Below are 14,759 nucleotides of genomic sequence, written 5' to 3'. Positions count from 1 at the left end.
GTTCTTAACGCCATTCAGCATAATTCTCAAACATAGTTCTCTAAAACAGATGGAACAGTGGAGAGAAGAGAAGAAAAGGCCAGGTGTGAGTCAGAAGAGCCCTGGGTGGGATTTGAACCCTGGTATGTGTGTACCGGGGTCAGCGACTCTAGAAGCAGGACACAGCATGTATAGTGTTACTAACAGTGTAAAGCTAGACCACACAGCATATACAGTGTTACTAACAGTGTAAAGCTAGACTACACAGCAGGACACAGCATATACAGTGTTACTAACAGTGTAAAGCTAGACTACACAGCATATACAGTGTTACTAACAGTGTAAAGCAAGACTACACAGCATATACAGTGTTACTAACAGTGTAAAGCAAGACTACACAGCAGGACACAGCATATACAGTGTTACTAACAGTGTAAAGCTAGACTACACAGCATATAGTGTTACTAACAGTGTAAAGCAAGACTACACAGCAGGACACAGCATATACAGTGTTACTAACAGTGTAAAGCTAGACTACACAGCATACAGTGTTACTAACAGTGTAAAGCTAGACTACACAGCATATAGTGTTACTAACAGTGTAAAGCAAGACTACACAGCATATACAGTGTTACTAACAGTGTAAAGCAAGACTACACAGCAGGACACAGCATATACAGTGTTACTAACAGTGTAAAGCTAGACTACACAGCCGGCTACAGCATATACCGGGCCTTCAGAAAGTATTCACACCCCTTGACATTTCCACGTTGTGTTACATTTAAAATGGATGAAATTGAGATTGTGTCACTGGCCTACACACAATACCCCATATAATGACCAAGAATAATGTTTTAACAACTGTTTACAACATAATTAAACATTAAAATCTGAAATGTATTGGGTCAATCAGTATTCAACTCCTTTGTTATGCCAAGCCTAAATAAGTTCAGAAATGTGCTTAACAAGTTACAATAAGCTTCATGGACTCGCTCTGTGTGCAATAATAGTGCTTAACATGATTTTTATCTCTGTACCCCACAAGTACAATTATCTTTAAGGTGCCTGTCGAGCAATGCATTTCAAACACAGATTCAATCTCAAAGACCAGGGAGGTTTTCCAATGCCTCACAAAGAAGGGCACCTATTGGTAGATGGGTAAAAATAAAGTAGCAGCCATTGAATATCCCTTTGAGCATGGTGAAGTTATTAATTACACTTTGGATGGTGTATCAATACACCCAGTCACTACAAAGATACAGGCTTCCTTCCTAACTCAGTTACCGGAGAGGAAGGAAACAGCTCAGGGATTTCACCATGAGGCCAATGGTGACTTTAAAACAGTTACAGAGTTTAATGGTTGTGATAGGAGAAAACTGAGGATGGATCAACAACATTGTAGTTAATACACAATATTAACCTAAATGACAAGAGTGAAAAGAAGGAAGCCTGTCCAGAATAAAAAATATTACAAAACATGCATCTTCTTTGCAACAAGGCAGTAAAGTAAAACTGTAAATAAAAAGCATTAGGTTTGGGGCAAACACAACACATTCTTCAGCATCATGTTATGGGTATGCTTGTCATCGGCAAGGACTAGGGAGTTTATTTTAACATTTCCCCCCCAAAAAATAGAGCTAACCAGCTGCAAAATCCTGGAGGAAAAGCTGGTTCAGTCTGCTTTCCACCAGACAGTGGAAGATGAATTCAACTTTCAGCAGGACAATAACCTAAAACACAAGGCCTAATACACAGGAGTTGCTTACCAAGACAACATCGGATGTTCCTCAGTGGCCAAGTTACAGTTTTGACATAACGTGGCTTGAAAATCTATGACAAGACTTGAAAATGACTGTCAACAATGATCAGCAACGATCAACCACCAACTAAAAAGACCTTAAAAGAATTTGAAAAATGTGCAAATATTTTACAATCCAGGTGTGCAAAGCGTTTAAAGACTTACCCAGCTCTAGACATGGAAAGTGATATTAACAAAATACATCAGTTCTTACCCCAGAGACCACGAGCTCTCCTCCCAGGTTCTGGACCTCTGCTTTGACCTTACTACAGATGTTGAGCTGGTGGCAGTACAGAGCAATACGCTGCAGGTAGGCCAACAGGTCCTGCTTACAGGCTGAGTCTGGACACTGGAGAGAGAGAGAGAGAGAGAGAGACGGGGTTAAACTAGGACATACAGGCTGAGTCTGGACACTGAAGAGACGGAGAGAGAGAGAGACGGGGTTAAACTAGGACATACAGGCTGAGTCTGGACACTGGAGAGACGGAGAAAGAGAGAGAGACGGGGTTAGACTAGGACATACAGGCTGAGTCTGGACACTGGAGAGACGGAGAAAGAGAGAGACGGGGTTAAACTAGGACATACAGGCTGAGTCTGGACACTGGAGAAACGGAGAGAGAGACGGGGTTAAACTAGGACATACAGGCAGAGTCTGGACACTGGAGAGACGGAGAGAGAGAGAGACGGGGTTAAACTAGGACATACAGGCAGAGTCTGGACACTGGAGAGACGGAGAGAGAGAGACGGGGTTAAACTAGGACATACAGGCTGAGTCTGGACACTGGAGAGACGGAGAAAGAGAGAGAGACGGGGTTAAACTAGGACATACAGGCTGAGTCTGGACACTGGAGAGACGGAGAGAGAGAGACGGGGTTAAACTAGGACATACAGGCAGAGTCTGGACACTGGAGAGAGAGAGAGAGACGGTGTTAAACTAGGACATACAGGGAGAGTCTGGACACTGGAGAGACGGGGAGAGACGGAGAGAGAGAGAGACAGGGTTAGACTAGGACATACAGGCAGAGTCTGGACACTGGAGAGACGGAGAGAGAGAGAGACGGGGTTAAACTAGGACATACAGGGAGAGTCTGGACACTGGAGAGACGGAGAAAGTGAGAGACGGGGTTAAACTAGGACATACAGGCTGAGTCTGGACACTGGAGAGACCGAGAGAGAGAGAGAGACGGGGTTAGACTAGGACATACAGGGAGTCTGGACACTGGAGAGACCGAGAGATGAAAATAGAAAAAGCAGTTGAATGAAAAGGATGGATGGAGAAAGGTCTAATAAAGCTGGGGTAGAAAGGTGTGTGTGTGTGTGTGTGCGCCCAACCACAGCCAGTCTTCCGTGACCTTTCAGGACACACACAGGAAATGCCAATTCACCATATTATAGTTACTGACACAGCAGCATTTTAATGTGCTGCAGCCTGGTGTGAGAGAGAAGCACTGTACATCTAGCCTTGGGGGGGGGGGGGGGGGGGGGGGGGTCAGGCCTGGTGGGGGGGGGGGGGTCAGGCCTGGTTCAGAGGAGGGGGGGGGGGGGGGGGTCAGGCCTGGTTGGGGGGGGGGTCAGGCCTGGTGGGGGGGGGGGGGTCAGGCCTGGTTCAGAGGGGGGGGGGGGGTCAGGCCTGGTTCAGAGGGGGGGGGGGGGGTCAGGCCTGGTTCAGAGGGGGGGGGGGGGTCAGGCCTGGTTCAGAGGAGGGGGGGGGGTCAGGCCTGGTGGGGGGGGGTCAGGCCTGGTTCAGAGGGGGGGGGGGGGTCAGGCCTGGTTCAGAGGGGGGGGGGGGGTCAGGCCTGGTTCAGAGGGGGGGGGGGGTGTCTATATCCTGGTTTGCTGTGTACCAGCCACTGCCTGTCAGAGTTAATGGATACCCTCCCCATCATCAGATCTCCCAGAGAGAGAGCCTGAGTGTGTGTGAGTCTCTCTCTCTCTGTGTGTGTGTGTGTGTGTACACAACACTGATTAAGGCTGATGTGCTGCGGGAGCCACTGTCTTTTGATGTAAGCCTGGCCGTGAAGTCTGGAGAGCACACTGTTCTGTTACCCACACATAGATATAACACTGTTCTGTTACCCACGCATAGATATAACACACTGTTCTGTTACCCACACAGAGATATAACACTGTTCTGTTACCCACACAGAGATATAACACACTGTTCTGTTACCCACGCAGAGATATAACACACTGTTCTGTTACCCACACAGAGATATAACACTGTTCTGTTACCCACACAGAGATATAACACTCTCCGTGTCCGTGTGGGGACGACGACGACTTACTATGAAGACTTACTACATCTACATTGAACACTACCCATGGCTGCACTATGGGTCCTGGTCAACAGTAGTGCAGTATATAGGTAACAGGGTACTTACTATATGGGACATTGCCCATGCCCACTCCACCCCCCACATCTCCCCACACTCCCTGGACCACCCAAACATCATTAAATGGTGCCGTCTGTCCACAGTCAACAATTTCACTGGGCAGAAAACGTAAGAAAGAAGGCTTGTCTTCTGACTCCAAAGAGTAAAGTCTGTAAGAGACTGATAGCATGTGGCAGCATGTGGCAGCATGTGGCAGCATGTGGCAGCATGTGGCAGCATGTGGCAGCATGTGGCAGCATGTGGCAGCATGTGGCAGCATGTGGCAGCATGTGGCAGCATGTAAATATATAATCCCACATCTTCACTTAACAAGTCCAGCCTTCCCTCCCTGCATCGCCAACAACACATGCTTGTATAACAGCACCAAGCATCTTCACTTTGTGCCCGAGAGGAGAGGAGACCAGTTAGACTGGTGTTGAGGAGGAGAGACCAGTTAGACTGGTGTTGAGGAGCAGAGACCAGTTAGACTGGTGTTGAGGAGCAGAGACCAGTTAGACTGGTGTTGAGGAGCAGAGACCAGTTAGACTGGTGTTGAGGAGCAGAGACCAGTTAGACTGGTGTTGAGGAGCAGAGACCAGTTAGACTGGTGTTGAGGAGCAGAGACCAGTTAGACTGGTGTTGAGGAGCAGAGACCAGTTAGACTGGTGTTGAGGAGCAGAGACCAGTTAGACTGGTGTTGAGGAGCAGAGACCAGTTAGACTGGTGTTGAGGAGCAGAGACCAGTTAGACTGGTGTTGAGGAGCAGAGACCAGTTAGACTGGTGTTGAGGAGCAGAGACCAGTTAGACTGGTGTTGAGGAGGAGAGAGGTTAACGAAGAGGACAAACTCCCTAGAGGAGAAGAGACCAGTGTTAGTCAGCACTATTCACACAGACTTCAGTACGCAGACATAAATCAGCAGCTACGGAGACACGGGGGGTCTGTGTGTGTGAGAGATGATCGACTGTGTTTGACCTGAGAGCCTCCAGGACAGACGGACGGAACCTTTATCTGACACCACACCTCTAAACTGGTGGTGTGTACACGTGTGTGTAGTGTGTGTGTGTGTGTGTGTGTGTGAGAGAGCGATGGGGCTGTAACGTGTTGGGTGCCACCGGCAGGGACAGCAGTGGGACTTGAGATCCACGGCATAGTTTCAGCAGATAGGGAAAACAACCTGCTGTGTGACAGGTTGCCCGGCGGACTTCATATTCCACATCGTCTGGTAAGACCATCTCTAACCGACTGGGATTTGTTTTGTTTTTTTGTTGGTGTAAAAGACCCCAATACGTCAAGCTGAAAAGTTCCACTTCAGAGAGAACTGTGAATATACAGGTGTCCTATCCCTGATGATCTTCACCATGAACTCCAACAACTTTGTCTCTAAGGTAAAAGTTACAAAGGCCCTAGCTAGAATCGAACAGTATTAAGTTTGTTCCTTCTGTAGGGCTACAGAGTTAAATGAGAGAATTCTATTGGACTACAGTGGGGGAGCAAGAGAAGAGTTAATGAGAGAATTCTATTGGACTACAGTGGGGGACTTCTATTGGACTACAGTGGGGGAGCAAGAGAAGAGTTAATGAGAGACTTCTATTGGACTACAGTGGGGGAGCAAGAGAAGAGTTAATGAGACACTTCCATTGGACTACAGTGGGGGGGGGACAAGAGAAGAGTTAATGAGAGAATTCTATTGGACTACAGTGGGGGGGGGGACAAGAGAAGAGTTAATGAGAGACTTCTATTGGACTACAGTGGGGGGGGGGACAAGAGAAGAGTTAATGAGAGACTTCTATTGGACTACAGTGGGGGGGACAAGAGAAGAGTTAATGAGAGAATTCTATTGGACTACAGTGGGGGGGGAGGGGGGGACAAGAGAAGAGTTAATGAGAGAATTCTATTGGACTACAGTGGGGGGGACAAGAGAAGAGTTAATGAGGGACTTCTATTGGAGTCTCCCCAGTCTCCCCTCATGTTTCTGAAACACAGCTAAATATAAAGACATTATGATCAGTCAAGACAATCTGAAACAGACGACTGCTCCCTCTAATCACCATCCATCCCTCCCTCCCCCTCTCTCCTCCCCTCCATCCCTCCTATCCATCCCTCCCCTCCTATCCCTCCCTCCTATCCCTCCCTCCTATCCCTCCCTCTCCTCCCCTTGCTCTTTCCGCTCTCCTCTCATCCCTCTCCTCCCCTCCATCCCTCCTCTCACCCCCTCCCTCTCCTCCCCTCCATCCCTCCCCTCCCCTCCTATCATCCCTCTCCTCCCCTTGCTCTTTCCGCTCTCCTCTCACCCCTCTCCTCCTCAGATTGATAAAATGATGCTCCAGATTTGCGTAGGGACTAATTAAATCAGTGACACGTTGGAGATGTTAACGTGACAGATAGCTGACAGACTCAGAGGGTACGTCCCAAATTAAATCCTCTCCTGTATAGACCCCGGTCAAAAGTAGTGCACTATATAGGGAATAGGGTGCCATAGGGCTGGTTTAAAGTAGTGCACTATATAGGGAATAGGGTGCCATTTGTGACTTCACCTCAGAGAGTATGATCGTAGACGTCGGCTGGCTGGTCGGTCCTCGGTCATTACAAGACCCGAGTCGGGGCCTAACAAGACCCGAGTCGGGGCCTAACAAGACCCGAGTCGGGGCCTAACAAGACCATCAACCATCTTGTCTGACTGGGGGGGGCATCGTCGCTGTCAAGCCGGTTTTAGACAAAGCTTGATTAAGAGCTCAACTGATGCTCGAAGCACTAATGCCCATGGTCAAAAGTGGTGCACTATATAGGGAAAAGGGCACCCTTAGGGACACACACAGCCCATGAGATTGATGTGGGAGGTTCAGGAGAGCACTGTTTCTGTGTTGACACAATATTTACTAGCTCTGGCCTACAACACATTGGTACAATGTCATTTACTGTTACAATCCCACGTTGCAGAGTCAAACATCCAACGTTTGTCAAAAAATATTCAGTCTCGTAGAACGTTCTATTATCACTGTTGCCTGAACAGGAACCAGACACCACAATGCACCATGGGATGGCTGGGTTCAGATTGGACAGTATATTACTATACTGAGCAAAAATATAAAGCAACGATTTTACTCAGTTACAGTTCATAAGGAAATCAGTCAATTGAAATAAATTCATTAGGCCCTAATCTATGGATTTCACATGACTGGGCAGGGGCACAGCCTGGCTCCCAAGTGGGTGGGCCTATGCCCTCCCAGGCCCACCCTGTTTACATCCCTTTCAGTGAGCATTTCTCCTTTGCCAAGATAATCAAACAACTTGACAGGTGTGGCATATCAAGAAGCTGATTAAACAGCATGATCATTACACATGTGCACCTTGTGCTGGGGACAATAAGAGGCCACTAAAATGTGCAGGTTTCGTCACACAACACAATACCACAGACGTCTACAATTTTGATAGACATGCAATTGGTATACTGGCAGCAGGAATGTCCACCAGAGCTGTCGCCAGAAAATGTTCATTTCTCTACCATAAGATGCCTTCAACCGCAGAACACCTGTAACCACGCCAACCCAGGACCCCCCCCCCCCCGCCACATCACCTGTGGGATTGTCTGAGGGAGTGCCGAGGCAACATTTAGGTTTGAAATAAAGCCCTTTTGTGGGGGGGGGAAACTCAATCCGATTGACTGGAAATAAATTGGGACGCGTGTATTTTCGTTAGATGCACCATGCATCATATTTAACACTTGTCAGACAGCGCTGCAGCACCTCGTTGCTGCTGGAGTGAAACATGCTTTTATAAGCAGCCATTGAGTAATAATTCTAAACGCAATCCATAAAAAAATAAAAATAAAGAGCTACGATTTTTATTTCTGAACTGGTAATTGAAGCGCACCTCCCATTCAACTGCATAGGCCTACGAGCCAAGCCTGAAAAAAACACCAAAAAACAATTAAAATAATGAGGGGGGGAGTACCAAATAAATAATAATATGTATTTGGTACATAATTGGTCTAAACCTATAAACTAACATTAAAATTGTAGTAATCCCCTTTTGAATGTGGGATGTATTATTATTATTATTATTCAGTGGATGGACTGGTTACCTTACGCTACGAATGATTGATCCATGAGTCTGAGAGAGAACGTATAGCCCGAGGCTATGCTGTTGGTTCATTGACTGTGCAAGGCGGCTATGCCTACAATTATAGTGAATTTGTATTTCATTTCGAATAGCCTGGTAATAGGGCATTTTATTTTAATAATGAATAGGCTGACACTATTACCTTTAGCTACAGAAATCCCCCACCGTGCGTTTCCATGTCCTCCTCTCTCTCTCTCCTTCATTCCTTTCTCCAGGCACACAGAGAGAGGAGCTGTCAACATTTTAATGAAATATGTTTTGTCATGATAAAACATGTTACTATCGATGTTCCCGAACAGACTTAATTTTGGTTTCGCAAAACTACGCACTGGGTAGCTACTGGAACAAGGTAGGAGAGCCCAGGGCATTCAGAGTACTGGGTAGCTGCAGGAACAGGGTAGGAGAGACCATACAGAGTACTGGGTAGCTGCAGGAACAGGGTTGGAGAGACCTGGGCATACAGAGTACTGGGTAGCTACAGGAACAGGGTAGGAGAGACCATACAGAGTACTGGGTAGCTACAGGAACAGGGTAGGAGAGACCATACAGAGTACTGGGTAGCTACAGGAACAGGGTAGGAGAGCCCATACAGAATACTGGGTAGCTGCAGGAACAGGGTAGGAGAGGCCATACAGAGTACTGGGTAGCTGCAGGAACAGGGTAGGAGAGACCAGGGCATACAGAGTACTGGGTAGCTACAGGAACAGGGTAGGAGAGACCAGGGCATAGAGAAAAAAAGTCTAAAAACCTGTTTTCGCTTTGCTATTATGGGGTACTGTGTGTATATTGGTGAGTAAAAAAGCTGTAATTGTTTCCTAACATCTGTATGTTCTGATTTCTAAGACATTCTAAGGTTTCTGCCATTTACAAGTAAAGTTGCCAAATAACTATAGATCTAGCATATAGGACCTGTCATAAATGATCACTTTTACACTTAACATAAGGTCACTTCATATGCACACTGGCTCGAGAACGGGAAAAATATCCTATCTATTTTATTCAGATCAATTCAGTTATATTCTTACTATAAAAATAATGTAATATTAAATAATGGCACGGGACTTATAAGCGTATCAGGTCAGCTAAATGACCAAGTCTACAGCATGGAGAATAGCCAGATAACATACAGTATCTAGTCTGATAAATGACCAAGTCTACAGTCTATATCATAGCCAGATAACATACAGTATCTAGTCTGATAAATGAACAAGTCTACAGTCTATATCATAGCCAGATAACATACAGTATCTAGTCTGATAAATGAACAAGTCTACAGTCTATATCATAGCCAGATAACATACAGTATCTAGTCTGATAAATGACCAAGTCTACAGTCTATATCATAGCCAGATAACATACAGTATCTAGTCTGATAAATGAACAAGTCTACAGTCTATATCATAGCCAGATAATTTATCAGACTAGATACTGTATGTTAACAAGTCTACAGTCTATATCATGGAGAATAGCCAGATAACACAGTATCTAGTCTGATAAATGAACAAGCCTACAGCCTAATGGCATGGCCCATATCCAGATAACATATAGCAAGACAACTCATATTCAGCTCTTCTGAAATACATTTTCTTCATATAATGTTTCTTTAGACCTGTCTAAAATAAATAACGGATTTATTTCGATGGTTTCTATTTGATTTATTCAACTTTCTAAATATTTAGCTGTTCTAAAGGGCTTGTAGGTGTGGAGGCCTGGAGATACGAAACGTGTTTATGCTTGTTAAACGGTCAATTACCGTAAGACTGACATTCTTTTTCATGACAATAACCGGCTGACAAAAATGTAATGACCGCCACAGCCCTATAGGGTGCCACATTCTCCTAATGGAAACCCTGGTGTGTGTGGCAGTCACAGGGCGACTCACCCACTTACAAGATAAATCTCAATTACATTGTAGTATTGTTTTTTAACAGCACGGCTCAGCTTAAACTCTTATAAGGTGCTCCATGGGGGGGAGAAGAGGGAGAAAGGTGAGAGGGGAAGAGCGAGAGAGAGGGGGGAAGAGCGAGAAAGAGAGAGAGAGAGGGGAAGAAGAGAGCGAGAAAGAGAGAGAGAGGAGAGAGAGGAGAGAGAGAGAGAGAGAGAGAGAGGAGGAGGAGAGGAGAGAGAGAGGAGGAGAGAGGAGGAGAGAGGAGGAGGAGAGAGGAGGAGAGAGGAGGAGAGAGAGAGGAGAGAGAGAGGAGAGAGAGGAGGAGGAGAGAGAGAGGAGGAGAAAGAGAGAGGACAGAGGAGTAATAGAGAACTGTAAATTGTTAATAAACTGCAGTGTAGACCTTTGTACTGGGTCTGACTTAAATCCCCCAGCTCATCGCTACCCCCCTTCCTCCACTACTCCCGTGTCCTTTAAACTTTAATAAGGTTCTGGTAGAATATGTTTTGCTGATTTCATACCCCGTACTAAACCCAGAACCTAACCTCGGCCCTACTCCACCCTGCTATGGAATCACTGATATACATACATGCTACAGACAACAACCTGAGTGTGCAAGCATGCTGGAGAGAGACACTGCCAAGAATGTTTCTCTGTGTCTATATGTACCATAGTGTTAATATAGAGATACCTAACACTGTCTCACTATAGAGATACCTAACACTGTCTCACTATAGAGATACCTAACACTGTCTCACCATAGAGATACCTAACACTGTCTCACCATAGTGTTAATATAGAGATACCTAACTGTCTCACTATAGAGATACCTAACACTCTCACCATAGAGATACCTAACACTGTCTCACTATAGAGATACCTAACACTGTCACGCCATAGAGATACCTAACACTGTCTCACCATAGAGATACCTAACACTCTCACCATAGAGATACCTAACACTGTCTCACCATAGAGATACCTAACACTGTCTCACCATAGAGATACCTAACACTGTCTCACTATAGAGATACCTAACACTGTCTCACCATAGTGTTAATATAGAGATACCTAACACTGTCTCACCATAGAGATACCTAACACCGTCTCATCAGTGTTAATATAGAGATACCTAACACTGTCTCATCATAGAGATACCTAACACTGTCTCACTATAGAGATACCTAACACTGTCTCAGCATAGTGTTAATATAGAGATACAGAAGGTACAGCTGCTACCTGACCAGGCCAACATCCCTGTCCTTCACATGAAGGGGCTGCAGACCCGGGTGCTTTCAGAGAATTCGTTCCTTCCTACCGGCCAACGAGCAAAATCATTGGATAATAAAATGGATAAGCTCTGATCAAGGCTGTCCTACCAACGGGACATTAAAAACGGTGAAACCACCGAGTCGTGGCTGAACGACGACACGGATAATATACAGTGGGCTGGGTTTTCCGAGCATCAGCAACTCTACTCCACACACAGACACATACAAAGCTCTCCCTCGCTCTCCACTTGGCAAATCTGACCATAATTATATCCTCCTGATTCCTGCTTACAAGCTAAAACTAAATCAGGAAGTACCAGTGACTCGCTCAATACGGAAGTGGTCAGATGATGCAGATGCTAAGCTACAGATTGTTTTGCTAGCACAGACTGGAAAATGTTCTGGGATTCTTCCGATGGCATAGGGGACTACACCAAATCAGTCACTGCCTTCATCAACAAGTACATCGATGACGTCGTCCCCACAGTGACTGTACGTACACAACCCAACCAGAAGCCATGGAATACAGGCAACATCTGCACTGAGCTAAAGGGTAGAGCTGCCGCTTTCAAGGTGCGGGAGTCTAACCCGGACGCTTATAAGAAATCCCGCTATGCCCTCAGATGAACCATCAAACAGGCAAGGCGTCAATACAGGACTAAGATGGAATCCTACTACAACAGCTCTGATGCTCATCGGATGTGGCAGGGCTTGCAAAATGTTACGGACTACAAACGGAAACCCAACCGCGAGCTGCCCAGTCACACTAGCTTACCAGATTAAGTAAAGGACTCACATCTGCTGCCAAGAAGTGCTTGAAACGCTGGTCATGGCTCACATCAACACCATCATCCCCTACACCCACTTCAATTCGCATATCGCCACAACAGATCCACAGATGATGCAATCTCTATTGCAATCCACACTGCTCATTCCCACCTGGACAAAAGGAACACCTACATGAAAATGCTGTTCATTGACTACAGCTCAGCATTCAACACCATAGTGCCCACAACGCTCATCACTAAGCTAAGGACCCTGGGACTAAACACATCCCACTGCAACTGGATCCTAGACTTCCTGACGGGCCGCCCCCCCAGGTGGTAAGGGTAGGCAACATTCCTCAACACGGGGGCCAATCAAGGGTGCGTGCTTGGTCCCTTCCTGTACTTCCTGTTCACACACAACTGCGTGGCCAAGCACGACTCCAACACCATCATTAAGTTAGCTGACGACACAACGGTGGTAGGCCTGATCACCGACAACGATGAAACAACCTATCCAGGGACCTGGCAGTGTGGTGCCAGGACAACAACAACTCCCTCAACGTGATCAAGACAAAAGGAGATGATTGGGGACTACAGGAAAAAGAGGACCGAACATGCCCCCATTTTTATCGACAGGGCTGTAGTGGAGCAGGTTGAGAGCTTTGAAGTTCCTTGGTGTCCACATCACCAAGCTATCATGGTCCAAACACACCAAGACAGTTGTGAAGAGGGCACGACAAAACCTTTCCCCCTCAGGAGACTGAAAAGATTTGTCATGGGTCCTCAGATCAAGAGCTGCGCCACCGAGAGAATCCTGAGTGGTTGAATCACCACCTGGTATGGTAACTGCTTGGCTCCCGACCGCAAGGCGGTAAAGAGGGTAGTGCGTACGGCCCAGTACGTCACAGAGGTCCTGGATGGCAGGAAGCTTGGTCTATAACAGGCGGTGTCAGAGGAAGGCCAACAAAAACAAAAAGTGTCAGACTCCAGCCACCCTAGTCATAGACTTTTCTCTCTGTGGTACCAGAGCGCCAAGTCAAAGTCCAAAAGGCTCCTTAACAGCTTCTACCCTCAAGCCATAAGACTGCTGAACAGTTAATTAAATAGCTACCCAGACTATGTGCATTGACCAAGTTTTTTTTAAACTCGCTGTTTATCATCTATGCATAGTCACTTTACCCCTACCTACATTTACATAATACCTCAATTACCTCGACTAACCTGTACCCCATTTATAACCTCATACATTTTAATGTTTTACTTGTTTTTTTTTACTTTATTTTTTTAATATTTTCTTAACTCTTGTTCTTCATAAAACCACATTGTTGGTTAAGGGCTTGTCAGTAAGCGTTTCACGGTAAGGTCATGTGACAAAACATTTGATTTAATTGCGATTCACCATACTGTTAAATTAATGGTAGTGAAATTACAGAGCCATCCCTACCTACTGTTAACCCTCTACAGCAGGGGTGGGCAACTCTAGTCCTCGGGGTCTGATTGGTGTCACTGTTTCTCCATCCCTCGCAAATACAGCTGATTAATCACATTGCTTTCTAAACTGAAGATCGTGATTAGGTGGATTATTGGAGCCAGGTGTGTTAGCTGGGGGGCCTGGGGGGGAAACTGACACCAATCAGCCCCCCGAGAAGTGGAATTGCCCACCCCTGCTCTACAGTCTAAGCCAGGCTTATTACATTTTGAATTTTAAGACCCCTTGAAGTATAAAGAAATATAAAAAATAAAATAAATGAGGCCTTCGTCCACCTCAGATGAAAAGCAAGTTTGTTCTGAAGTCTCATATATAAGAAAGACAGATTTTTTTTTTTTTTTACATGACTTTAACCCCTTATTTTTGGCCCTTACCTGTCCCCATACTTCCGTTCCTTTTTTAAAGTGCTAGCGGGGACCTTTAGACCAGTCTGGTGAGGCCTGTGGGCATCCTAGAGGACAACATGGACGTGTTGGTGAGAGTCTCATCTTTCCATAGAGAGGTCATATTAGTTTTACAGGCCAAACCGCTACAGATAATTTAGTGAGAAGACCAATTTTCGGCATGTCTTATGGTCTGACAAACACCCCTCTAGTTTTGCCACCTTTCACCGCAGACGCGGAAGTTCCACATTGGCGGATTAAGACACATCCAATGCAAAAGAAACAGTTCTCTGGGCCCGTGTTACTGTATAAGGGCCCGTGTTACTGTAAACGGGCCCGTGTTCCCACTGTTAATGCTACTGTATAAGGGCCCATGTTACTGTAAACGGGCCCGTGTTACTGTATACGGGCCCGTGTTCCCACTGTTAATGTTACTGTATACGGGCCCATGTTCCCACTGTTAATGCTACTGTATACAGGCCCATGTTATTGTATGTGGGCCATTCCCCCATGTTAATGCTACTATTATAGATAAAGGGTCACCTCAGTCCTACTATGAATGTTACTGTAAACAGACATTCTCCTATACTACTGTTAATATTCATGTTACTGTAAATGATCCATACTGTTACTCTAGATACAGTAAACTACTGTTAATAGTCATGTTACTGTAAATGATCCATACTGTTAC

General features: G+C 45.8%; 1 protein-coding gene across 2 annotated transcripts in view; it reads right to left on the bottom strand.

Annotated features, from left to right (window-relative positions):
* The window catches only part of ctnna1 (catenin (cadherin-associated protein), alpha 1), a 212,327-nt gene that overhangs the window by 16,204 nt on the left and 181,364 nt on the right, over positions 1 to 14,759 (bottom strand). For both annotated transcript variants that reach the window (XM_029720388.1, XM_029720389.1), the window contains exon 18: positions 1,992 to 2,126. In XM_029720388.1, the coding sequence (XP_029576248.1) occupies positions 1,992 to 2,126 (135 nt within the window). The remainder of the gene's footprint in view (positions 1 to 1,991; positions 2,127 to 14,759) is intronic.

Source organism: Salmo trutta, chromosome 3 (genome assembly GCF_901001165.1).
Source record: "Salmo trutta chromosome 3, fSalTru1.1, whole genome shotgun sequence".
Classification (NCBI taxonomy): domain Eukaryota; kingdom Metazoa; phylum Chordata; class Actinopteri; order Salmoniformes; family Salmonidae; genus Salmo; species Salmo trutta.
The sequence above is the reverse complement of the archived record's forward strand: the minus strand, read 5'-3'. Positions and strand labels throughout refer to the sequence as shown.